This window comes from Babesia microti, chromosome III (assembly GCF_000691945.2).
Source record: "Babesia microti strain RI chromosome III, complete genome".
Classification (NCBI taxonomy): Eukaryota; Apicomplexa; class Aconoidasida; order Piroplasmida; family Babesiidae; genus Babesia; species Babesia microti.
The window spans coordinates 1,399,928-1,423,898 of NC_027207.2; the positions used below are offsets into that span (position 1 = coordinate 1,399,928).

The 23,971-nt window shown below is 33.8% G+C and overlaps 13 protein-coding genes across 13 annotated transcripts; 8 read left to right on the forward strand and 5 right to left on the reverse strand.

The window, feature by feature from the left end:
* BMR1_03g03920 (phosphatidylinositol 4-kinase) lies at positions 257-3,468 on the forward strand (the record flags this gene model as incomplete). The annotated part of the gene is made up of 4 exons (XM_012793941.1): positions 257-2,782; positions 2,805-2,865; positions 2,888-3,091; positions 3,281-3,468. The coding sequence occupies 4 exons, from the start codon at positions 257-259 to the stop codon at positions 3,466-3,468; spliced, it is 2,979 nt and encodes a 992-aa protein (XP_012649395.1).
* Positions 3,469-3,823: 355 nt separating this feature from the next.
* BMR1_03g03925 (conserved Plasmodium protein, unknown function) lies at positions 3,824-5,018 on the forward strand (the record flags this gene model as incomplete). Its single annotated transcript, XM_012793942.1, has 2 exons — positions 3,824-4,825; positions 4,899-5,018. 2 exons carry the CDS (start codon positions 3,824-3,826, stop codon positions 5,016-5,018), a joined length of 1,122 nt encoding a protein of 373 aa, XP_012649396.1.
* A 124-nt stretch (positions 5,019-5,142) lies between these two features.
* On the reverse strand, positions 5,143-6,972 carry BMR1_03g03930 (DDX31, DBP7, ATP-dependent RNA helicase DDX31/DBP7; the record flags this gene model as incomplete). The annotated part of the gene is made up of 4 exons (XM_012793943.1): positions 5,143-5,576; positions 5,624-5,749; positions 5,773-6,676; positions 6,697-6,972. 4 exons carry the CDS (start codon positions 6,970-6,972, stop codon positions 5,143-5,145), a joined length of 1,740 nt encoding a protein of 579 aa, XP_012649397.1.
* Positions 6,973-7,083: 111 nt separating this feature from the next.
* On the forward strand, positions 7,084-9,863 carry BMR1_03g03935 (nucleoporin NUP116/NSP116, putative (NUP116); the record flags this gene model as incomplete). Its single annotated transcript, XM_021482213.1, has 3 exons — positions 7,084-7,942; positions 7,964-9,729; positions 9,753-9,863. The coding sequence occupies 3 exons, from the start codon at positions 7,084-7,086 to the stop codon at positions 9,861-9,863; spliced, it is 2,736 nt and encodes a 911-aa protein (XP_021338758.1).
* On the forward strand, positions 10,666-12,934 carry BMR1_03g03940 (hypothetical protein; the record flags this gene model as incomplete). Its single annotated transcript, XM_012793945.1, has 3 exons — positions 10,666-12,048; positions 12,095-12,189; positions 12,211-12,934. 3 exons carry the CDS (start codon positions 10,666-10,668, stop codon positions 12,932-12,934), a joined length of 2,202 nt encoding a protein of 733 aa, XP_012649399.1.
* A 442-nt stretch (positions 12,935-13,376) lies between these two features.
* Positions 13,377-13,589, reverse strand: BMR1_03g03941 (hypothetical protein; the record flags this gene model as incomplete). The annotated part of the gene is made up of 1 exon (XM_021482214.1): positions 13,377-13,589. One exon carries the CDS (start codon positions 13,587-13,589, stop codon positions 13,377-13,379), a length of 213 nt encoding a protein of 70 aa, XP_021338759.1.
* On the forward strand, positions 13,667-14,691 carry BMR1_03g03945 (hypothetical protein; the record flags this gene model as incomplete). The annotated part of the gene is made up of 3 exons (XM_012793946.2): positions 13,667-14,194; positions 14,216-14,617; positions 14,638-14,691. 3 exons carry the CDS (start codon positions 13,667-13,669, stop codon positions 14,689-14,691), a joined length of 984 nt encoding a protein of 327 aa, XP_012649400.2.
* BMR1_03g03950 (HIV Tat-specific factor 1) lies at positions 14,776-16,606 on the reverse strand (the record flags this gene model as incomplete). The annotated part of the gene is made up of 3 exons (XM_012793947.1): positions 14,776-15,352; positions 15,639-15,733; positions 15,755-16,606. The coding sequence occupies 3 exons, from the start codon at positions 16,604-16,606 to the stop codon at positions 14,776-14,778; spliced, it is 1,524 nt and encodes a 507-aa protein (XP_012649401.1).
* A 21-nt stretch (positions 16,607-16,627) lies between these two features.
* Positions 16,628-16,985, reverse strand: BMR1_03g03955 (signal recognition particle subunit SRP9 (SRP9); the record flags this gene model as incomplete). The annotated part of the gene is made up of 3 exons (XM_012793948.1): positions 16,628-16,792; positions 16,813-16,881; positions 16,902-16,985. The coding sequence occupies 3 exons, from the start codon at positions 16,983-16,985 to the stop codon at positions 16,628-16,630; spliced, it is 318 nt and encodes a 105-aa protein (XP_012649402.1).
* BMR1_03g03960 (NMD3, nonsense-mediated mRNA decay protein 3) lies at positions 17,219-18,782 on the forward strand (the record flags this gene model as incomplete). The annotated part of the gene is made up of 4 exons (XM_021482215.1): positions 17,219-17,953; positions 18,051-18,207; positions 18,232-18,569; positions 18,591-18,782. 4 exons carry the CDS (start codon positions 17,219-17,221, stop codon positions 18,780-18,782), a joined length of 1,422 nt encoding a protein of 473 aa, XP_021338760.1.
* An 87-nt stretch (positions 18,783-18,869) lies between these two features.
* Positions 18,870-20,167, forward strand: BMR1_03g03965 (BRX1, BRIX1, ribosome biogenesis protein BRX1; the record flags this gene model as incomplete). Its single annotated transcript, XM_021482216.1, has 7 exons — positions 18,870-19,208; positions 19,289-19,448; positions 19,469-19,593; positions 19,617-19,779; positions 19,856-19,950; positions 20,000-20,071; positions 20,093-20,167. The coding sequence occupies 7 exons, from the start codon at positions 18,870-18,872 to the stop codon at positions 20,165-20,167; spliced, it is 1,029 nt and encodes a 342-aa protein (XP_021338761.1).
* On the forward strand, positions 20,435-21,493 carry BMR1_03g03970 (rlmE, rrmJ, ftsJ, ribosomal RNA large subunit methyltransferase E; the record flags this gene model as incomplete). The annotated part of the gene is made up of 1 exon (XM_012793951.1): positions 20,435-21,493. One exon carries the CDS (start codon positions 20,435-20,437, stop codon positions 21,491-21,493), a length of 1,059 nt encoding a protein of 352 aa, XP_012649405.1.
* BMR1_03g03975 (Adaptin N terminal region) lies at positions 21,546-23,971 on the reverse strand (the record flags this gene model as incomplete). Its single annotated transcript, XM_021482217.1, has 9 exons — positions 21,546-21,740; positions 21,761-22,126; positions 22,149-22,465; positions 22,487-22,574; positions 22,596-22,682; positions 22,703-22,834; positions 22,855-23,275; positions 23,299-23,921; positions 23,942-23,971. 9 exons carry the CDS (start codon positions 23,969-23,971, stop codon positions 21,546-21,548), a joined length of 2,259 nt encoding a protein of 752 aa, XP_021338762.1.

Sequence of the window (23,971 nt, forward strand, 5' to 3'; positions counted from 1 at the left end):
ATTAATAAGCGACACATCAAAATGGGTGATAATGTGACCCCAGTTTGTGTAAACACCCCGTCAACACATGATGCATCACTAGATATAATTTTTTAGTCAGTTTTATATCCGATGAATATACTTAAAATGGACTATTTGGCACTTCATATTCAAAATTCATCATCGTTATGTTTGTAATTATTTGTTAATTGCATAGTTATTTTTATCGTTTATTCTCACGTTAATTTTTCCTCTATTAATTTACTGTAAAGTTAAAATGACAAGCGGATTAGATGAAAATCAATTTAATAATACATCTATTTATCAAAATTCACCAGATAAATCATTATCTGGTGATATAACCACCTACAAAATTTGTAACAATAACTCTAATGAACAAGACCTAGGCGATACTACACTAGACAATGCAAATGCTGACAATGCCATTACCAATAACAATGAGAATCTATCTAAATTAAATGATAACCCAGAAATAATTTCCAATGAAGTAAGTGCAATTGCTAGAGATCATCCCATTATGCCCAATGATTCTATTGGAGTATCAGTATATACCACAGATTTAAATTTTAAAGATGAAGTTGTTACCATTATCCCCAAATTCGATAACGTGAACATTGAATACGCAGAGCCTATGACGAATGATTATCAATCTAATAATACTATTGAATCGCAAAATGATTCTCCACAGGAAAATGTCATCACAGATGGTGTATTACAAGTAAACACTCCTAAAAAGAGCGAACCCCTGGTAGAATATACAGGAAGTTTATTGAGACTTTTTCAGTCCGAATACTTTGATTCGTTTTTTCATATGTACTACCTCTTTTCAAGGAAGGAACCCGGTATTCATGAATATCTTGTTAATTTGTTGTATTCCAAACGTACTGAAGAAGAGATCCACTTTTACCTACCCCAACTGTGTCAAATTGCATTGACAAAATACAAAACTTCATCTTTAACCCGTTTTTTGCTTGACAAGGCTTCTTTATGTATGCATTTCGCACTGCAAGTATCATGGCTTTTTAACGCCGTTTCTGATGATAGAATTTCAGAGCTGGAAGCTGTAGCGCTTATGCTTAGCCAAGAAACTGAAATGGCTGTGGTAAATTGCAAACCAACACTATCAATATCCTCAAACACTAGGCCCTCTGATAATATTAAATCGCCAGATTTATTTGAAAGGCATCTATTGCTGACAAGGATGTATAACAACAGTGGCATTAGTAATAGGAGTAAATCTCCTTCTTCTGCTAGGATACCTGAGCCATTTAAGATGAATACATTGCCCATAACTATTCCTAATTCAGTAGTTAAAATACCCAGTGTATATTCTAAATTGGGTAATCCACTCAATGTGTTATCATTTCAATTAACGGATTATTCCGATGAGATAATAGAAGAATTGCAAATATTGTTGATGAAACAAAGAAGATGCGAATATTTTAACACTTTAGGACATTTTGCTACTTTATGTATTGAAATGTCGTCACAACTTTGTAATGAAACTAATCGATCATTGCGCTTACCACTTATTACTCGATTTTTCATGGCTTTAAACGAGTGGATGTTGTTAAGACGATGCGCTGTTGCTGTCAGTGAAGGCATGTTCTTTTACACTGGATTGACATTCCCATTTAAAACACTTTCACCTAAACCTGGAAATATCTTACAGATATTGAGAATTGTGGAGACTGAGGGTAAAGTTTTCTTTTCAAAAACTCGGGCCCCGTTCATAATGGTACTGGAAGTTGCAGATTTGGATGAGGATGTTAATTCGATTAGTGAATTTATTAAAGCACCGATTGGTACTGATGTGCATTTGTTAGATATTATAACACCAAAGCGAAATTTGACAAATATCACACAATCCAACGAGCATCTGAATCGTCTAAAACAGGAACATTTTTATGTGTTAAAAGCCATTTTGGATGATTTGTTTGAGCGTAAATTACTGACAAGGAACTCATTGGAACAGGTTGGTGGCGATTATATTGAAGCTATAAAGAATGTACTACGCATGAATCAATTGGACGATGAACCACTTGATACAACATTAGATAAGATAGAAGCAAATCTCAGGTCTGATACATCAGACGTCCCTTCCAACCTTACTAATGTTTCCATTATAAACAATGAATCTTCTGATTCATTATCTACCAATAGCACAAGTACCAATACAGCAACTAATAATAGTAGTACAAAATCAGAGCAGCAAAAACCCAGAGCATCAACAACACCATTGGTAAAATTCCCAATCGATCTTCCTCTGGACACTAGAAGATCCTCCTCAAAGCCCTCCTCCCCTAGCAGCGAAACAATATCAGAATCACTGACGCATGAGGAGATGAGTGGTTTATCTACTCAACAACTCAGGAATTATTTTTGGGGTGAAACACTTGAAGAAAAGAAGAAGAAGTTTAGGGAACAATCTCCTTATGGTAAATTGAAAACATGGGATATGCGTTTCATCATTGTTAAGGCTAAAGATAATTTGAGACAGGAAAGATTAACGTTGCAGATCATTGAGCAATTCAAGACTATTTTTGATAAGGCAAAATTACCCTTATGGCTAAGGCCATATGAAATACTTATAACTGGTTCCCAGTCTGGCATGATCGAGTTCCTTGTTGGAACATGTTCTGTGGACTTTCTTAAGCGTAAATTCAAGACAGATTCAATTGCCAAAGTCTTTGATGTGGCCTTTAAGGATTGCAAGTTCGAAGCAAAGAAAAATTTTATCGAAAGTCACGCTGCTTATTCATTGGTTAGTTACTTTTTGCAGGTGATATTTCTTATTAATGCAGATTAAGGATCGCCATAATGGGAATATGTTAATAGACACCAATGGGCACGTAATACATATTGGTAAATTAACAGTTTAATTTAGACTTTGGATTTATGCTGTCGAACTCACCGGGTAATATCAATTTTGAGAATGCTCCATTTAAACTGACTCAAGAATATTTGGACATCATGGATGGAGAATACTCGGATAACTTTGAGTACTTTAGGACGCTTATTATTCGTGGATTCCTAGAGGCTAGGAAGCATGTAGATCGCATTGTATTGATGATTGAGATGATGACTAACGGTGAGATTTTGTTATATTAATAAATTATTTTCATTGGAAATAATGAAAATAATTTATTAAAGCATCTTACAATTTTATATTATATAATTATAGGAATTATATAACTAATCTATATATTTTTTATATGGTTATGATTTATATATTTATATTGTGATTTTAAAATGTAAAATAATTTATTAATTAACACAGCTTGCAAACTGCCTTGTATGTCTGGTGGATTATCGTATATTATTGAAGGTTTACGCAATAGATTTATGGTCAATATCCCAGAAGACGCTTGTATTGAGAAGATTGTCGAGATGATAGACATGTCTATCAATAACTTCAGGACAATTCAATACGATAATTACCAGCGTATAACTAATGGTATACGTTGAACATATTTTGAAATAATATTCCCTTTGAATATTATTTCTACTTATCTTTTCCATTTCTTGACTAGTATTTGTTAATTTTGCGTGTCAAAATGTGTTTATTTTTATTTAAATAATATATTTTATAAAAATTACGGATATTCATTGAAAATGGTAATGATTTTATCAAAAAGAGTAATACCATACAGATAACTACCATATTGTCATTAATGAATTACAGTATGTTATGTGTATATCAGAGTGTAGTATGATATATGTCTATCGTGCCTTGGTATGGATTGTGTTGCTATTCAGGGTAACCCCTGCTTTTAAATAATTAACATCATTTATACCTTTATTGATTAAATAAATATAAAATATGGAGTGTAGTTCAGATGATGAAATATACGTAGATATACACGAAAGAGTGTCTAAGCTTAGTCGTGGAGTGTTGACGCTGCCGGAAAACAATGAATTATTGCTCGAAGCACTGGAGTATGATGAGCTTTGTTTAAAAAAATTGCAAAGTCAGCCAATTCTTTCCAAAACTTGCGAATATGGCGCTAAACTCTCTGGAATCGTATTAGACAAAGCATTTCAAATAAACGCCTACGACACACAAGAATCACTCAAAAAGATAATTGATTCTTTCCTCTACAAATTCCCTATGCATAGCTGTCAAGACTACAATAACAGCTATAAACGTTTTAATGACAGTTATAACCACTTTAATAATAGCCACGAAGATACAAATGACAAAGTAATAAGCATTGATATTGACTCCAAAACAATGGATAGCGATGAAGATGAAAATGTCAAAATTATAAATGATAATAAAACTAATATTGAAGATATTAAAATGGACGAGGATAATATACCCAGTACTCCTGTACGTCCAAATCCGCTGGCCACAGATGCGCCGCTTGAAAGTAGAATTCAAATCAGCAAATACAATAAAAACACACCAAAAAGCTCATTTTTATCAAGAGAATTGGAATTCAATTCTCTAAGTAAATACTTTTACGGTTCTTCGCTCAGTTTTAGTTGCCTCGAATGGGATATTATGCCCATTGAAAAATTGCCCAGACAGAAAAAACAACGCAAAAGAACCGTCAGAGATAAGTCTAACACTGCTACTATTAGTTTGGATACCATAAGTCATACAAATGAAGAGATTGAAAATTGCATTTTGGTTGATCAACTCATTTCCAAACTCAGGCAACTTACGTTTGATAAACCACTGCCATTTTGGCAATTTATTTTGGATACTGACGAAATAAATGGCTTCAATAACACTTGCTACAACCTGTATGCTCTAACACTCATTGTCTCAAAAGGGTATGCCAGTATTACTAACATCGCAAATCAGTTGTATATACAGGTGAGCCACATACTTTTTATTAATGATTAATATAACTTTTTTAATTAATTACTATATAAACTGCATAATGTAGATATCAAATGGGGGGAGTGATAATTTAAAGGGGAATTCACAGCAAATACTTACCGGGTGGTCTTATGATAAATGGAAATCCCTACGAAATGATTGGATCCACCCTCACACAAGCATTTAATCTATATGTAATTGATATAATATTGGTTTGTCTTTAATTCATGTATAGTAGCAACAAATCAATGAAATTTAACTGTATTTTTAGTGTTTTTAAAATTTATGATTAGTGGGCTGTTCTCTAGCATTTATCTTTTTTTACTTGGTTTAAATTCAATTTTGGCATTATTTTTCCTCTTAAGGCCTTTTCTTTGTTTTGCAGTATAAACTTTTCCAAAATTGATGCCTTTACCACTAATTTTATTGTTAATTTGGTGTTTACGTCTCTTTAATACTTGGCCTGAATCAACGGCATCATCTATGTCTGAATTGATATCTGAACTATCTGGACATTTAGAAGTGCTATTATTGGTCAATTTGACACTAAAAGCCTGTGATGGGGTATGGGAAAGGTTGAAAGATGCGGCCATGTGGCCTAAATGTAACTTTTTAAAGTGTAAAACGTGTCTCAATTGGGGCACAATTGTGCGATAGGCCTTGACACTGCAAAGGTAAGCATCATTTGCCAATATTGCCAATTCCTTGTCGTTGGATACCAAACGTCTAAAGTGGCGTAAAAAAACTGGCAATAAATTCTATGTTAATGGCCACTAAAGTTAATTTTGCCACATGATATAGTTACCTTAGGATTGCGATATTTAGATAAAAAATTTGTACAATATAAATTAGAATACAGTTCTTGTATCGATAATTGCGTAGGATATACTGATTTTTCATTCAGTAAACCAATAATTCCTAAGTTATTATAAATGGCTTACCCTGCTCAGATTCCAGTAACATAAGTACAGCAATACCAGTACTTCCAAGCCTGGCAGTCCTACCTGATCTGTGTACATATTCTCCAAGCTGCTGAGGTGGGTCAAATTGAACGACTAGATCTACATGTAGGTTTAGGCCCCTAGAGGCAACATCAGTTGCCACCAATATGCCAGTTTCAGCTCTAGTAAAGTCACCCATAAAACCAATGCGATCGTCGGGTGAAATTTTTCCATGAATCTTATAAACCTTTATTTTTAAAATTTCTTTTTGCTGTTGTTTATCCTTTAATACCTCATTTGGCCATGTCACTACGCTAAGTAGATTGTGGAAATAGTCTACAGCCGTGCAATTTGATACAAATACAACAGCCTTTCGGCATTTAATTAACAGTGCAATTAACAATAGAAATTTATATCTAAGTGGAGCAATGACGTATTTATGTTGCAAGGTTTTGGGGACTTGAAACTTTTTGTCTATGATATTAACAGGAGTAAAAGATTCACCAGGGCCAATGCAAAATGTTGCTAGTTGTTCAACTTCAGAATTGATTGTGGCAGAAATGAGTATTTTTTGGAATTTGTTATCAGCATTATCCACAAGTTTCGCGTATATACTCTTTACTTTGGACTCAAATCCCATATCCAATAATCGATCAACTTCATCTAGTACTAAACAATTCAATTTGTTGGAAACGAAGCTAGCAGTGGATTGTAGATGATCTAGCATACGACCTGGAGTGCTACAAAGAAGGGTAATACCTTTTCTAAGTGACGATTTTTCAGCTTTTTTCTTTTCCCCGCCCGTGATAGAACCAACGACTATCCAAGGCCAAAGCTGAGTTACTTTACTTGCTATTTCACATGTTTGCTGTGTTAACTCTCGAGTTGGCGAGATAATAATTATCTAAGTTAGCTATTAATTACCCTAGTCCCATCCTTCCTGGATTTTTTAGTGGCAGTATCATTAAGTAGATGGTTTACTGCAGGGATGAGGAATGTAAAAGTCTTTCCAGATCCTGTAGGACTGCAAATTAGTCCATTTTTATAATCAACTAGTATGGGTATAGCCAAAGATTGTATTTTTGTAAGTTTTGAAAAGCCATGATGTTGTAAATTAGTAACAAGTCGTGGGTTTAGTGAGGTGATGTCTGAAAATGAACTAGCGGTAAGTATTGAAGAGTCTGAATTTGTAGAATCCATTAGGAAACATTTAATTCTAGTAATTTACTAAAAATCGTGTGTTAATATAGCCTACTTTAAGATATTTTTATCGCTATAATATATGAATAGGAATGCATTATAGTGCCACTGATGCACCCTGCTATACACGTGGAGTCTATACTCAAAATGCCTAGAACAACTGTACAACTGAACAAAAATAATAAAAAAGCTGCTGCACTTATAAACACATTTTTTAACCGCACTGACTCACTGTTTTCTTTTGAAAATCAGCCGGAAAAGTCAACAGCCGATGCATCGAATACAAGTGACCCGGATTATTTATCACCAGATAATGCAAATAAACAATCGGGTATATATGAAAATACCCCAAATAATGACGCAAATATTGACGTTCGTGCTCTTGATGATTGTGCAGTAAAAATAACTGACTGTGGAATCTATCAAAATCAGGATATCTCACCCAAAAATTCTTTCTCCAGTACGGCGGTCTCGGACCACGAAGACTCTGATAATAACACCCATGTCTACGACAATAAACAACTAAACGATACAATAAAGGCAAAAACACAATGCTCTGTTAATGATAGTGAATCTGGTGCTCTGGTTCATAGTGGCTTCGTCGCCAAAATGGCCCATAACTTGGACGAAATGTCTTTGAAACGCAATCAGAATAAAAGCAACAATATTGAAGGTGTTAATGCTAAAAATGTAGTTAAAAAAGCTTCTGATGAAATTGGACAGTGCGTTAGGGAGATTGAATGCTTCAAGCAGGAAATATGCATGTTAAAGAATGAAATAGATAAACTGAAGTTAGAAATTAAACAATACAAAAAGGATAACTGTCAACAAAAGGTGGCAGAGTGCAAACAAAAAATAGAAGTGTTCCAAAGGGAAATTTTAGAAAAAAGAAAGGCCATCACACACGACATAGACCCAAGTGAAACAAGCATCGAAATGTTCAATAATAATAACCAAGACGATGAACAATGTATTATCGATACTAATGTAGTTGATGACTGCCAATGCGAGGCAAAGGGGGAAGAATGTAAAGATTATGAAACTAATTGTAATGACAATGGTGCTGACGAGGCATGTGGCTCAAGCGAAGAAATTTTATATAATGATAATCAACATATTAATGACGATCAGCATATTAATGATGTTAATTTAATTGTGGAACAAAATATAAACGATGAAAATAATCTAGCAAATTCAACATATAATTGTGATGAATGTTACCATGAAGAAGTTGAAAATGTTAGCCATCAATATAACCTTGAACGCCTAGATGCCACGGTCGTCAATGAAGGCATTTTGAAGAAAAAAATGCGAGGGGCTGAAGGAGATGAGGATGAAGAGAATGGTACTGATATGAAAGAAAATTGTGTAGATGGTGTTAAGTCTGATAATGAAGAAAATGATTTTGGGAAAATAGGAAGCGAAAATCTTTTTAATGATAATAAATATGTGTGCAGTGAAGAATGCCGAGATATGTATGATGATGTGTGCAAAGAGGCGTCCAATGAGATAGAAATAGTTGACAAGGGATCAATCACGGAGATGGAAAACAACGAAAAATTACCGGAAATAGCCTCATTGGAAAACGACTTAAACACAACAATCTCAAGTAGTGTTAACACTGAAACACAGATACAAACACACGACAATGACGCCGCACCATGCACTCCATACAATGACCCGACATCATCCTACCATGGCATTGTTGACAGTGTAGATTCGGTATCTCCACTGAAAACACTATCTAAAGATTTAAATTCAAATTCAACATTTGATTTTGAAAATTCTGAAGCAAAAAACGCTGACGATATGGCCAGATCATGCCCTATAACAATAGACGCCAAGGCAGGCGATTCTACTTCGTGCCAAATTACGGACGAAGGGATATTCGAAAATAAACCTGCTGCTACTTCAGGTGCACACGTAAGATCTGGTTCATCTGGAGTGCAAAAAATGGATAGTGGTACTTATGAGAACCAACCCTCAGCCACTTCAGGTGCACACGTAAGGTCTGGCACATCTGGAGTGCAAAAAATGGATAGTGGTACTTATGAGAACCAACCCTCAGCCACTTCAGGTGCACACGTAAGATCTGGTTCATCTGGAGTGCAAAAAATGGATAGTGGTACTTATGAGAACCAACCCTCAGCCACTTCAACTGCACATGTAAGGTCTGGTTCATCTGGAGTGCAAAAAATGGATAGTGGTACTTATGAGAACCAACCCTCAGCCACTTCAACTGCACATGTAAGGTCTGGTTCATCTGGAGTGCAAAAAATGGATAGTGGTACTTATGAGAACCAACCCTCAGCCACTTCAGGTGCACACGTAAGGTCTGGCACATCTGGAGTGCAAAAAATGGATAGTGGTACTTATGAGAACCAACCCTCAGCCACTTCAGGTGCACACGTAAGGTCTGGCACATCTGGAGTGCAAAAAATGGATAGTGGTACTTATGAGAACCAACCCTCAGCCACTTCAGGTGCACACGTAAGATCTGGTTCATCTGGAGTGCAAAAAATGGATAGTGGTACTTATGAGAACCAACCCTCAGCCACTTCAACTGCACACGTAAGATCTGGCACATCTGGAGTGCAAAAAATGGATAGTGGTACTTATGAGAACCAACCCTCAGCCACTTCAATTGCACACTTTAGTTCCAGTATACCTAATACACAGAAAGTATACAGCGGTACATTTGAAAATGAGCCCTCTCAGCATATAATGCGTTCTAGGACCAATCAGAAAACTTCACAGGTATATTCCCCAAATGATTCTAGCAACACAACCCCATCAGTACACCAGCACCAGTTGGAGACACTGCAATCGACGGCACATTTACCCACACCAATGACATCACAGCCAGCCCCCCCGCCTCACAACCCAGCTAATAGCCAAAACAAGAGCCCGCGTAAATCGTCGACCAACAATTTAATTAATCCATCAAGTCACAGCCCAATCCTACAAGCGAATGAAGGTGTTTTTGAGAACTCCCCTGCTGCTACCAGGGGTATTGTTAAATCATCAGATATATTGCCTGAAGTCGATGATGGAACTAATATCTTTGAGACTAGGCCAAGTACATCTTTCACGGACTTTAAGGCAAGTGACTCGTCCCTATCTCTGTATGAGCTATCTCGAAGTAACGAGAGTCATGTCTTTGATGAGTATGAGAAGGTGAATGCTGAGTATGCTGGTCATGTATTCGAAAAGTGCGGAGATGAATTTGGACACGATGAAGATATCATGTCTCATTTGCAGGACGCCATTAGCGATTTGAAAAGGGGTCATAAGCTTCCCTGACTATATAATTAATGTTATTTATATTTTACACTTCATTAAGCAAACTACTTACCGTAATATATTAGTTAAACGGGCATGAATATTATATGAATATGTGCGTATTCCACTAGAATTAACATCATGTTCGTTGATTGGGGAGATTAGCAATGTCAGCGAGTTTGTGCATATATTTGTGTATCATAAAAAATGTGTATAAAATTATATGAGTATATTGTTACATTTATTATAAAAATGGTGCAAATGAATGAACATCTGCCAATTTTTGTGGAATATTTTCCTCGCAAATAACGAATATAGTCACAACATCATTAGTAGGGCCACACATTATCAATTTAATTCCCAGTTTTATATGAATATCATTTGTTGTCATTTATATATCTATTGTGTGTTATGAATGTTTCTGATCCATGTTTATCATTGGAATGGGTTGAATTTAATGACACAGTTCGTAATCGCATGTTTGACTGTTTATACTTAACTAATCCATATCTAGCAAAATATTTAAATGTCATAAGAGCTTCAAACAATTACTTGGGACTTGTTTGTGAATACTATTCTGTAAATTTATCAAATTATCATTGCTACCCTGTGTCTATTAACTTGTTCAATGTATGTAAGCAAATATTGCTTGGTTTGGAATATTTGAATTCAAAGGGTATATACCATCGCCAATTATCTCTTCAGTGTGTTCTAATTGACAATTTTAACAATGTAAAACTGGGACGATACGCTTTGTCTCTTATTGAATTTGACATGCATACTTTTTTAGACAATATTTTATATCTATCTCCAGAAACTGTTGTTTATCAGCCACTTAACATAGGTATAGATGTTTCTAATGACATTTGGTCTCTTGGTATTATATTGTTGCAACTGTTGGACATAACTTATTCGGAATTACTCAGTTCTTTATCGAAAATAAACCTAACTCATGCCGCAAACATTGCCATGACAATTATATATCACAAGCTGATAACTATATCTTTAACTAAAGGAGTGTCTTTTTCCACAATTGGGCTTAATATTGAAGCTATTAAGCCATATTTTTGTGATTTTTATACGCATTTAATTCCTAGACTAAGGAATTGGTACAATGAATCTGAAATTTCTGTGATAGAGAATCTTTCGATTCTCGACGAATTATTAAAGTTCATAACAGGCTATAACATAATACAACGATATCACAAGCAATTAACTTGTAACGATTATCCATCACACATTAAAATACTATGTATTTGTTATAAATGCTTGATAATCAATACTAGTTACCGTCCAACAGCATCACAACTTTTAGAAGATTTTTATACGACATTACAATCTGATAACCAATATAATGCAACTAATTCAACATTTACCGATATTTTTGAATTGTTTTTACACTCAAACATCGCCAAATACAACACTCTTGTGCCCTCAAAATACCATTGCAATTCACCATATAAAATTAAATGTCCTGAAGGTTTGAGATTACTCAGAAAATTGAGAAGTGATAATACAATTACTCCCATTGCTGGAATTTATGCCTTGACCATTAGGCCCTCCTGTGGCTATTCCAGGCGTGTTGCTCAATTATACAATTGGCTTAGAATGTTTCGATTTGATCATGTTCTCACTCATTACAACGAATTTCGCAAAATATCTCTAGCTGAGGCTCGGATTGATTTTCCAGTGTCACACAGATTGATTGTCTATCTTATCGCTTTGGATATTATCAATTTTGATACATCAAGTAATTTTACACAATCTGTTAATATTAATCAACAGTTGCACCAGGTATGAAAATACTATTACACAAATCATTGATGGATTATTAACGCAGGCAAATTATTCGATTAATAATCAATTATCAAATTCACGTGTCAAGATCGCAATAAATTACCTACTCAATACCAATAATGAAATTTCCTATTATCCGTAGGGAAAACATTTATTTAGTGGTCTGGAGGATATTTGTTGTGTGATTACTTCAATCACTGATAACCAGCAGGTCATTAACGAGTTATTCTGTGCGATTGTCACAAAATTTGTAAAGCCATTTTACTGCAGTTCCTTTGACGCTATCAATCAATTGATCGATAAGTTTGACCGTTTTTTACGTTTCTTTGACCCTGAACTTTATTATCATCTAGTAAATCTTGATTTCAAGTGCAATTCGTTTCTGATAGAGTGGTTGGCAACCTTGTTTAGCCACATATTATCACTCGATAAGTTGCTACTGTGCTGGGATTATATTATTGTCCAGGGCACAAAGTATCAGGATTATATCCTATACATTGCGTTGGCTATGATTTACAGTTGTAAATCATATATAGTATCATCCAGTGATACAAACCAATTGATGAAGTCAATTAACATAGGGATGTTGTTTGTACATATTCCCATGGTCGCTAGCATGGCCACGAGATTAGCTTCTATAAACAATTATTTTAATGCTGGAATGTGCAAAAACATTACGATAATCAACGAATTTTGCAATGACCATAATAGCCTCAAAATGTTCGAAAAGCGCCCGATGGAGCTATTGTCCCTTAATGATATTTGTGGTATTGATTTGCATAAATTGTACTGTATAGTTGTGATTGGCACTGATGAATTTTACGAAATGTTTTTATCTAAATACAAATATCCATTGGTACAATTTCAGAAAATTGACGTTTAAGTTAATACTTTAATTTATTGCCTAATTTCGCAGTAGCATACAATTTTATTGATAATTCATTAAGAACTGAAATATATTCTATGTGATTAATTTTTTTATATGTTGTAATAATTATTATAAAAATTTTGTTTAAAAATAATTTTACTCTATGGTCTTGATTTATTTAGCTACCAAAGAATTACATTATCGTATTTTTCATGTTTATGTAAATATATCTAATTTACAACAAAATAATTAGTGAATATAATTAATATAAATTCATGGATATATCAATTACATATTTAGATTAAATACTAGAATAATGAACATTTGTTAAAATTAATAAATATGAATAGTTTTATGTGATTCCTCAATAATTATTGTACAAATATTATTTATTATTATCATCAAATAGATTTGATAATGTATAATAAATCTGCAATAAATAGCATATCTTATAATATTATTCCGATAAACTCTCTGGTGAAATATCAGAAACAACAGAATTTGTATCGTCTGCGTTCAAAGAATTGATGTTGCTTTCAGAGCTAATTTCATCCTCTTGAATTTTGTCATGATGTGCTTTGTTTGCATCTATATTGCTCTTTATTTGATCTATGAATATATCATCATCGCTGTCCCCTAACTTAACATCCCGTGCTGCTGATTCTACCATAGCTACAACTTAAACCGAAACCGTGGATACAAATATATGTCCGGTGGGGGAATCATATCAAGTTAATATACCTACACATGTTATGTATGATTCTTTTTTTTAATGCAGCTCTCTCATTTGTAGTTCAATATTACAAACAGAATGTATATGTACCCATTCATACAACCACTCAATTTGCATTTAAATGTACAACGAATTTACCTAAAGCTATCAGTAGTGACTGGGAATGGAAGAATGACCATCTAAACATGAGTGGTCCTTGGACCATGTTTCTACCCAAATCTATATCAGATATACCACTAATAATCTCCAATAACGAGATAAATCCCACCATGCTATTCCTCGACCCCTCTGGTAGAGTTTCATCAACTGAATCTGGTTCTACAAATTCTGGATTTTTCCTATTAGATTCTATGCCTAGTGAATCTTTATCGGATGGGAGAAGATTTGCTTGTGTTTTAGCCAGTGGCTTCAGGTATCACAACCTAAGGCTTGTGCTGCTGGGTAGGGTATTCATGTCTAACAAACCAATAATAAGCGAGTTAAACAATATAATACAACTAAAATCGGCGATTTTCATAGGTCATGCCTTCATTGAACATTATGTAATCATTTATTTCATCTAGGAAAATAAGGACAGAGATGAAATATTGCACCGTCTAAGACATAGAATTTCAATGGTGGACATTCACTACAATGAAATAGATCCCATAAATTGGAAATTCGTTTCAATGGACGGAATTGGCAATCCACTCAGGAATCTTTACGGAAATGACAATTGGCGTTGGTTGGGACCAACAATCGGTTATAGAATGTTACAAGACACAAAAAACGACTATTTCGACAAGCAAACACACATGTACCATAGTAATACAGCTCAAAACACTTATAACTATTTCGATCCAGAAATATCGGAAGCACCAAAGATTGCAGATGTTAATAAAATATTGGGAAATATATTCAATAAAGCCTTTGCCACTAAGTGTACTATTAATAAACCATTGAATTGTGATAAAATTATTGAAGAGGTAAATTGCGTATAATTTAGTTGTGCAAACTGGCTGCCGAAGGTCCGGATCATTATAAAAAAAAATTTAAATAATGATTGTATGAATTGTAAATTAGTGCTTTCTTAGATATAATTTTAGCTAACATATAATTATGGCATTGATTAAATAGTGCTGTGTTAATCAATTAGCTTGTTTAGGTAATCATCTATGTCATTGCTCGCAGTTTTATTAGACATTTTGTCAAACCGTTCAACACGAGTGTTACTACACTCCTCATCGCCAAAACTTCTATCGCTGGTATTATTTTTGTCTTCATTATCCTCATAGTAATTGCTGTTTTCTTCATATTTGTTATAGTAATAGTCACTGTCGCTGCCACTGTCACTCATATTGTTATCTTTTACATCAGGTTCTGGCAAGCATTGGGCTGCCAGATCAGTCTTACCATCATAAAAGTATACATCCAACTTATTTCCGTCAAATAACCTGTCTTTGAATGCTGCAATGAATATTTCGGCATCTTTAGCAGTTTTGAATTTGAGACAGACTATTCCTTGAGGATGTCTGGACATGGGAGTAATTTTGTCAACTTCAGCAAACTTTATAACCTCTTCATAAACTTCATGGCGAAGTTTCTCGTAAAATTCATCCCCTTTAGTATATTTCTTTGCTTGCTCCAGAGAGAACATTGGTTTTGCAATTACAACACGACGTCCTGTGCCATCGTCCATTTCGTCTTTCCAAGAAGAGATTCTAAGTCAAAATGTAATATATATTTATATTATAAATAATAATGGCTAATGATAATAAACAGAACATATAATTATTAGATATAAATAATTATATAGTTTAGTCAAATAGCAATGTATACAAAAATTAACAAAGACCATAACAAAAATTATATAAATTTTAACAGCAAATATTTATATATCATATTTAACAGTTAAAATTAATAAATTTTAATGAAAATTAGAGATTATTAGATATATCATGCTAAATAATAACAGTGTATCAGATGACATATACTTTGAATGCTAACCTCTGAGCCTCATATTTAGCGGCTAAAAACTTCTTCTTCCTAAGTTTTGGATCAATATAAGGCCGTTTCTTATCCATATTCGCCTTAAATTGAGCCTATTTCACAAAAATACTTACTTCTTCTACATGTATTTTGACGTTAGGTCGGAAATAGTAGTCATCAAAGTATTTAAGGCACAGGGACACTGATTCGCGATTGAGAAATGTAATTGTTGCATCTCCCTTTGGTACATCACATTCGTCACGATATATTTTAACTTTTGGTAATGTAGTAATTGGGTCAATCTTTATGACACCGGCCTTTCTAAATACTGATTGTAACTCATCGCTGGTTACATCCTTAGGCAAACCAGTTATGTAAACGCTATAATTTTTCTTTGACGCGATAAATTCACCACGTTCAATTCTCTCTCTCTTACGCTTAAGGTATTTTTGTTTTTTGAATTTCTCTATAACTTTTGCCTCATTCTCCTCAGTGTCAATCTTTTTGATCATTTCCCGTGTCGTAGCATCATTGTTACAAAGCGGAGAATCCATTGTACATATTTTAGATAATATATCATTTCCCACAATTTCTACACCATTACCGGCAGGTTCCGATCCATCAGTAACATGGTAGTTTTTTTCATCTGATTTAAATTTATCAAATTTAAGATGATCGTTTTCATCAGGATCTTTATTATCAATATCCTCATCTTGTATCTCAATCCGACCAATATGAGCTTTCAGAATTTTATCTTTACCCAAAGGGATCCAATCATTAGTATCCTTTCTCCAAACAGATGTAAGTCCATCAATTTCACAATCCTCAAACATTTGCCTAATTTTATTTGCACTGAAAGGTCCCTTAACTCGATCAGGCAAGGCTATGAACCATTCACAAGCATTATCACTATAATCTGAGTCGCCAATATGTGAAATATTGGTAGCCTCAAGGGTATCATCTGGGACATCTGCTGCTTGAACCATTATGTTATTTAGATATCAAAGTTATTTCTTTTTGTTCCAAACTTTAGCAGATTTTTTAGCGGGCTCAATTTTTAATGGCAAAGATTCTATATCTACAATATCTATAGTGGCCCAATTCATGAAAAGTTCAGATAATTGATCCAATCTTCTCGAATGACTATCTCTATTAATACGTATTTTATGGCACTACATTAATTAAACAGCACCTGCAAATCATTTGTAACCTTAACTATTGTCTCAGGGTCTCCTTTCTTTAACTTAATACTGTAGCGTGTCTATGTCATTATGATATTACCTTAGTGGGATTAGAAGCATATAGTTCCTTGGCTGCTGCTAAAAATTCCGAAAAATTTTCATAGAAAGTCATAGCATAGCCCATAAATACTAATATAATACATGTATAAAGTGTATGATTATTGGGTAGAATAATATATCCACTTAACCATTGGTATATATGCAACTAATCACACCTAGTATCTACGCTATTATAATATAATACCCTATTATGCATAATGTGTTCATATATTTATTAGGAGTTTTGAATATTATATCATTTATTGTTATTTAATACCATTTTTCATTGTTAAAATATTGAATAGATAATATAATTTGATGATGTCACGCTATGCTCCCATGCTTTGTTGTCTTTGCGGTGATTTAGTCCCGGAACCTACAGATTCTCGCACTTGTCAAAGATGTCTATTGCAAAATGTAAACATTACCCACCAAATCCCTACTCAGACAAATTTGTTACAGTGTTGTACTTGCAAAATGTTCTATCACAATCATTGGATTAACGTTCAACTTGAATCTAAAGAATTGTTGTCAATTTGCATAAGAAAAACAAAGGGCCTAGACAAAGTACAAATTGTTGATGCTAAATTTTTGTGGACTGAACCACACTCGAAGAGAATCAAAGTCCAATACCAGCTAAGGAAAGAAATTAGCATGAAATGCGTTGTTGAACAACAACACGTGGTTGAGTATATGATACGGTCAACTCAGTGTGACAAATGCAAGCAGTCTTACACTCCTCATTCCTGGGATGCAATAGTTCAAATTAGACACAAGGTAAAGGATAAGAAGGAGATATTGCTTCTTGAACAGGCAATTATCAAGCATCATGCACAGGAGAATGTAATAAAAATTGTTCCACAATTATATGGATTTGACTTGCATTTTGGTTGTAAAAATCATGCCCAAAAGTTTGTAGAATTTGTATGTGAAAGAACAGTTTCACAAGTTAAGCATTCAAAGAAATTGATTACTCATGATAGCAACAATAATTCATATAAATATAAATATAGTACTAATATTGATATGGCAGAGATATGTCGCGATGACTTAGTAAGTGTAATTATAATTTCACAAAAAATAATACAATCACAATATAACGTATACAATTTTTATATGAATTGATAAATCAATTCATGAACTCACTCAGATATATTTACCTTTGAAATTTGTATCGCAATTTGGCGGGATATCGTCATTTTTATTGTGTATCAACCTTAACAAAACAATCACTTTGATAGACCCTTTTACCCTAAGGAAAGTTGATATTTCTGCAGATAAATACTGGAGAAATCCGTTCTTTTCCAGTAAGCAAACTAAAACTAATCCAGTATATACGAAGATACATTTGTCGCAGTTTATAGTAGCTAACATTGAAAATAGTAAAACTTATATGATTGCTGGTGCCAAATACGCAGATAAATATCAACTTGTAGATCTGGAATTAATTCCTTGTGGCGGGAGTGAAGTTATTTATACCACAAGCCATTTGGGTAGGCAGTTACGCCCTGGTGACACTTGTGCTGGTTACGATCTGAGGCATTTGAATACAATGAATGAGCAACAGTCAGATGCACTGGAAAAGGTACCGTATGATGTAATAATTGTCAAAAGGGTAGTAAAAAAGCACAGGAAAGCAAGACCATGGGTGTTAAAATCACTGACAAAGGTAAGAAATGTATTGAGATAGAACACTGATATGTTGTTTAATGACTTAGAAGAATTTAAGGATGATCTAGATGATGTAGAAGAGCTACGCAACGATATAATATTTTATAAGAACCCAAAGTGTGACGTCCCCATAACTGAATCTTCTGACTTTGACTGGCTCAGTGAGAAGATCCAGGACTTATCACTGGACAATGATGGGAGTTATTATTAATGTAGCTTAATAATTATTTCTTATGTAATTTAGTTATTTTGTGTTTATTTATATGTACTTATATTTTGTATTGAGTAGCTTTCCCGTATGTCTAGGTGCGAGAAGAAGAAACAACTTTTTTCAAAGGCTGAAAAGCTTGAGAAAGATTTAAATAACCTTGAAAAGCAAAGAATATCAGCCCAGGAAAATGCTAAGCATAATGATAAGCTCATTGCTGAAAAACTTGCTAGTGAAGTGGAAGGCCTAGCCGAGTTAGGTGATATAGATGACGATCCTTATTTGCTGGAAGATGCAGAATACATTAAAAAGGCTTCTGACTGGAAGAATAAGCAGAGGGTTTTGTTATTTTGCAGCAGAGGTGTTACTAGTATTGCTAGGCATTTGCTCAGTGATTTAAAGATCCTAATTCCTCATCATGTCTCTGAGGTATTTATCATACATTTAATTATTAAAAAATTCAATAATTTTTTAATAATAATTGTTATCACAATTTACCAATTACGTAGCATAAATGGGAAAAGCGTGATGGATACTATGGAATTAATGAACTATGTGAACTAAACAATTGTAACAATGTACTCTACATTGAATCAAGAAAGGTTGACTTGTATCTTTGGTTAGCAAAATCTCCTAATGGACCTACAATTAAGTTCCATCTACTTAATAGTATAGTACAAATAATCTAGTACATACTTTGGGTGAAATGCATTTCTCAGGAAATTCAATATTATATTCGAGGCCATTGATTATATTTGATAAAAATTTCACTAGTGATGTTACTTTGAGATTGTTTCGCGAAGTGCTTTTACATGTAATATTCAATATTAATTTCAGGTTTTTGGTACTCCAAGGAATCACCCAAAAAGTAAACCATTTTTCGACCATTGCATCGCATTTTACTACCTCGATAATCGTATTTTCATGAGACATTATCAGATATCTCCTAGTAGTGAAATTGATGCTAATAAACCTAACAAACAAATACTGACAGAAATAGGTATGACATTATTATTTATTACATTGATAACTTTGATTATATATTATCAATTTTAATATTTCATATATTTACACAGGACCTCGATTTGTTCTAGAACCCATTAGTATCCTTTCAGGTTCATTTTCTGGATCTCTATTGTGGAGTTCATCAACATATGTTTCACCAAACAAAGTAGGTCTTTTTACAAAGTATTTATATGTTACAAATTATACTTACCTAGATCCGCGCTATGATGAAAAAGAAACATGCCAATAAGTATCTGTCGCGTAATTTGATGGAATCCACCACGAAGGTACAACATTTTTTAATTTAGATGCGGAAGGAATTGATTGACAATTCTGTTCCAGAAGATGAAACATCATTTAATAATGTGTTCACTGTGCAGTAGTGTTTTTATAACCTTTTTTATAATTTATAGTCACAATAATCCCTTATTTTTACCCATATATAATAACCATTGCCTATTTATAACACTATACGTTAAATATATAATAATCGTATACAGATAGAATTATCCGTGGTGTGTCCATCACCTGTCACTAGATGTAGTGATGTTACCCGCTGTTTATTTATTCATTTATTTTCATTACCATAACTAATTGTGCGTAATAATTCTATAACTAATATTTTATTTTACAATTTATTTACAGTGGAAATGGGTAAGAGTAGCAAAGATAAGCGGGATATCTACTATCGCATGGCAAAGGTGGAAGGGTTTAGGGCTAGGAGCGCATATAAACTGTCACAAATATTCGAAGAGACAGGAATAATGTGTAAATATGATGATAATACTATTAGACATTTTCTATTGGCTAATTGTTGTGAAATATGCTCTGCCGCCCATGAGATTTCATCATTACAACAACCACATATGGCTCATACCCCGGAGTTGTATACTAAAATAGTTGACCTATGTTCTGCTCCTGGCAGTTGGTCACAACTAGTATCAGAAATTGTATTGGAACAACATAAACAACTGTTAGATATTGCTAAATCTTTAACTAGGTGCAATAACAGTTTCTGTGTTAATCTACAGAAATATCTTGATAAGCCCATTGTTATATCAGTCGACTTGCAGGAAATGGCACCGTTGCCTAATGTACACTTTATCAGAGGCGATATAACGGATCAATGTGTATTGCAACAGGTGTTTAATTATTTTAACACACGCTCAAATGTTGACAACAACAATAATTCAGTTTCCGTTTCCACAGATGAGAATATGAAAGCAGATATTGTTTTGTGCGATGGAGCTCCTGATGTTAGTGGGTTGCATGAAGTTGATGGTTTTATCCAATCAGAGCTGATCAGATTTTCCCTTCATATGGCCACACAGGTATTGAGACTTGGCGGAACTTACATATCTAAAATGTTCAGAACAGAAAAATATCCATTCATAATATCTAGAATTGGGTTTTTGTTTGATAAAGTTCAAGTAATGAAGCCTTCTGCCTCGAGAAATTCTAGTGTCGAGGCCTTTATTGTTGCTCAGGGTTTCAAGGGAAATATTGAGAATCTATCGCAAATGTTAGCAACACCTCTAGTCAATCCCTCACAATTTGAATTTAGATCTCAACTAAATGCAGCTTTAGTACCCTTTATTTCATGTGGGGATTTGAGTTCATTTGATTCAGATAGAAATTACCCTCTTGATGACTATCAGCCATTGGATCCAGTCCAGCCGCCAATTACCGCGCCATATATCAAACCATAGATTGATATATATCATATACAGTGTGAAACGCTATTATTTAACTACAATTATATCATTGTTGGGATTCCATAATTTTTTCGTAAATAAGCTTTAGCAAAATTTCTACGCATTCACTATCCGTGGCAGTGATTGTTTTGCATAAAATATTAATCTGATCATCCACTATTAATTGCATATAGTAATCGCTGCCCATTTCATCAGAACAATACAAAAAATATTTAATCTCAGATTCCGTATGGCCGGACGCCTAAATAAACAAGTACATACAATAATCCCGATATTCATTTCACTAAGCGTATTGTCAATATGCGATTTGTCCATTTTATAACAATCTATTCCACAAACAGGGTTAATTATTGCTTTATTAAATTTGTATGATTGGCCCTTTGGCCCATCGAGAACAACCCATTTGTCTTCAAAGTCAGTAGGTGTAATTGATTTTGGCTTGATTAATCGTGGTATCTTCAATGGATTAAATATGTCATGCACCGAATCTACGTGGCATACACTTATGAATGAATTATCATTACTGATTTTATCTAAAACGAGGGATGAATCAATATTATCGACCTGCTGTTGCAGAGTACAGTTAGTATTGAAGCTATTTACCCAGTTTTGCGATTTATACTTTGACTAAATAATGTAGGTAATTCACCTGCGTTGAGTAATGTATTTTAGCCCCAAAAATCAAATTACTGAGTGTTGTTGTATCTTCACAATGTAACAATTTGTAGTATAAACCAGAACGATCAATTAAGTAAGGACATATATTGTCTTCTACAATAAACCCAATTATCTTAGTAAGTGATTCAACTATTTCTGGAGATCGAGTAATGAAAAGTTTGACACTGGCAACTAGTAGCTCTTCCACAAATGTAATAAAATCGCACTCGTACTTATTGCCAAGAACACATAATTCAAGGTATTCACTAATTACATAAGGACTAGTGTCTACATCATGGCCAAATTCGCCTATTTCATTATAAGCAGTACCAATCAGTGAAATATATGATGCCTTAGACTTGTATGTAGTAAGAGATTGTTTAATATCTTCAATGTGCAATAGAACATTAGTAGCGTACTGAATAGGGTATTTATTTACCTTAGGGTAATAAATCACTAGATGTTTAATAGATTCCATAGAATAGCTTACGATGTCTTTGTTTTCAAACTCTAAACATGTTTTTAGCTAAATTAATCATGATTTACTAAATCAAGTATCCCATCCACCGTGTCCGGATATTTAATACCTATTTTTACCATAATTGGAAATATTTGTTCTGAAATTGACTGATAATTGAGGTAAAATTGTATGTGCTCTAATATAAATTCATAATTCCCCTGAATTAGATTATTATTACATCATTAATAATCTCAGATAAAATTTGTAGCTTGAGAGATTGAATTTGCGATGTGTCATTATGTTTCAAGTAAAATAAGATAAACGATTCATCAAATATCAATTTATCCTCAGCTGTTATATTTGAAATAATCTGTAACAAATGCTCGTAGATAATATGGGCAGACTCAGGGCAGCTAGTGGATGCTAGAGTGATTAGTGGCTTTGATATTCGTTTAATAATATGAGATGATAAATTTGGATAATCTTTTGTCCACATCAAGAAACATTTGGAACAACCAAGAACCAGTGATGTTGAATTCAATGAGAGTAGATAATCCAACTGATTTAAAATGTTAAATAATTCTTCTTCACTTTGTGGTTTGAAGGTAGAAAATATATTAAGTAACATGTTTTGATTCCACTCATTAAAGTATTTAAACCTGTGTTAATAGTTCAAGTTTACGTGTTTATTAGGTGTAATGTTGACATCCTTGACAACTCAACGGGGAACCCCTTGAGTTGCTCCATATATGAGATGGCAAAAAAGGCATTAAATACTACCGATGTATTATCTGAATTGATAGATTTACGTAAGTATTTAGACAAAACAGGTATTGACAAATCATATTCTTGTAACATTAAGCGAATAGAACCAATTATTGCTGCATTCTGTACGATAAAACTGGTGTCAGATAGGGCATTTTTAACAATAGGCAAGGAGTAATTGATGGTCTTTAGGGCACATAAGCTTTTTATGGCCAATGAACGTATTGATGGATCTGGGTCTTTTGAATCCTTTTGCATGGCATTGATAGCAAGTATTGCAAGATCCTCGTTTGAACCAGCATACTCCATAATATACTGATAAATTATCTTTTTCTGCACAGGGTCACTAGTGGATGATATCATAACAACATGTGGGAATAATTGGGATAAATCTAATCCAATTGTCATAAACGAAAGTAACTTTTTGAGTATCTTACGGCGTGACTGATTCTGTATTTCAATTTGATCTAGTGACTGATATACAAGGTTCTTTTCGCTTGCCAACTGACTTAGTGATGCAGCAAGTTCATTAACTTGCATCTAAATGAAATGTGTAATACCTGACGGTGGTCCACAAAATATTCAACCAT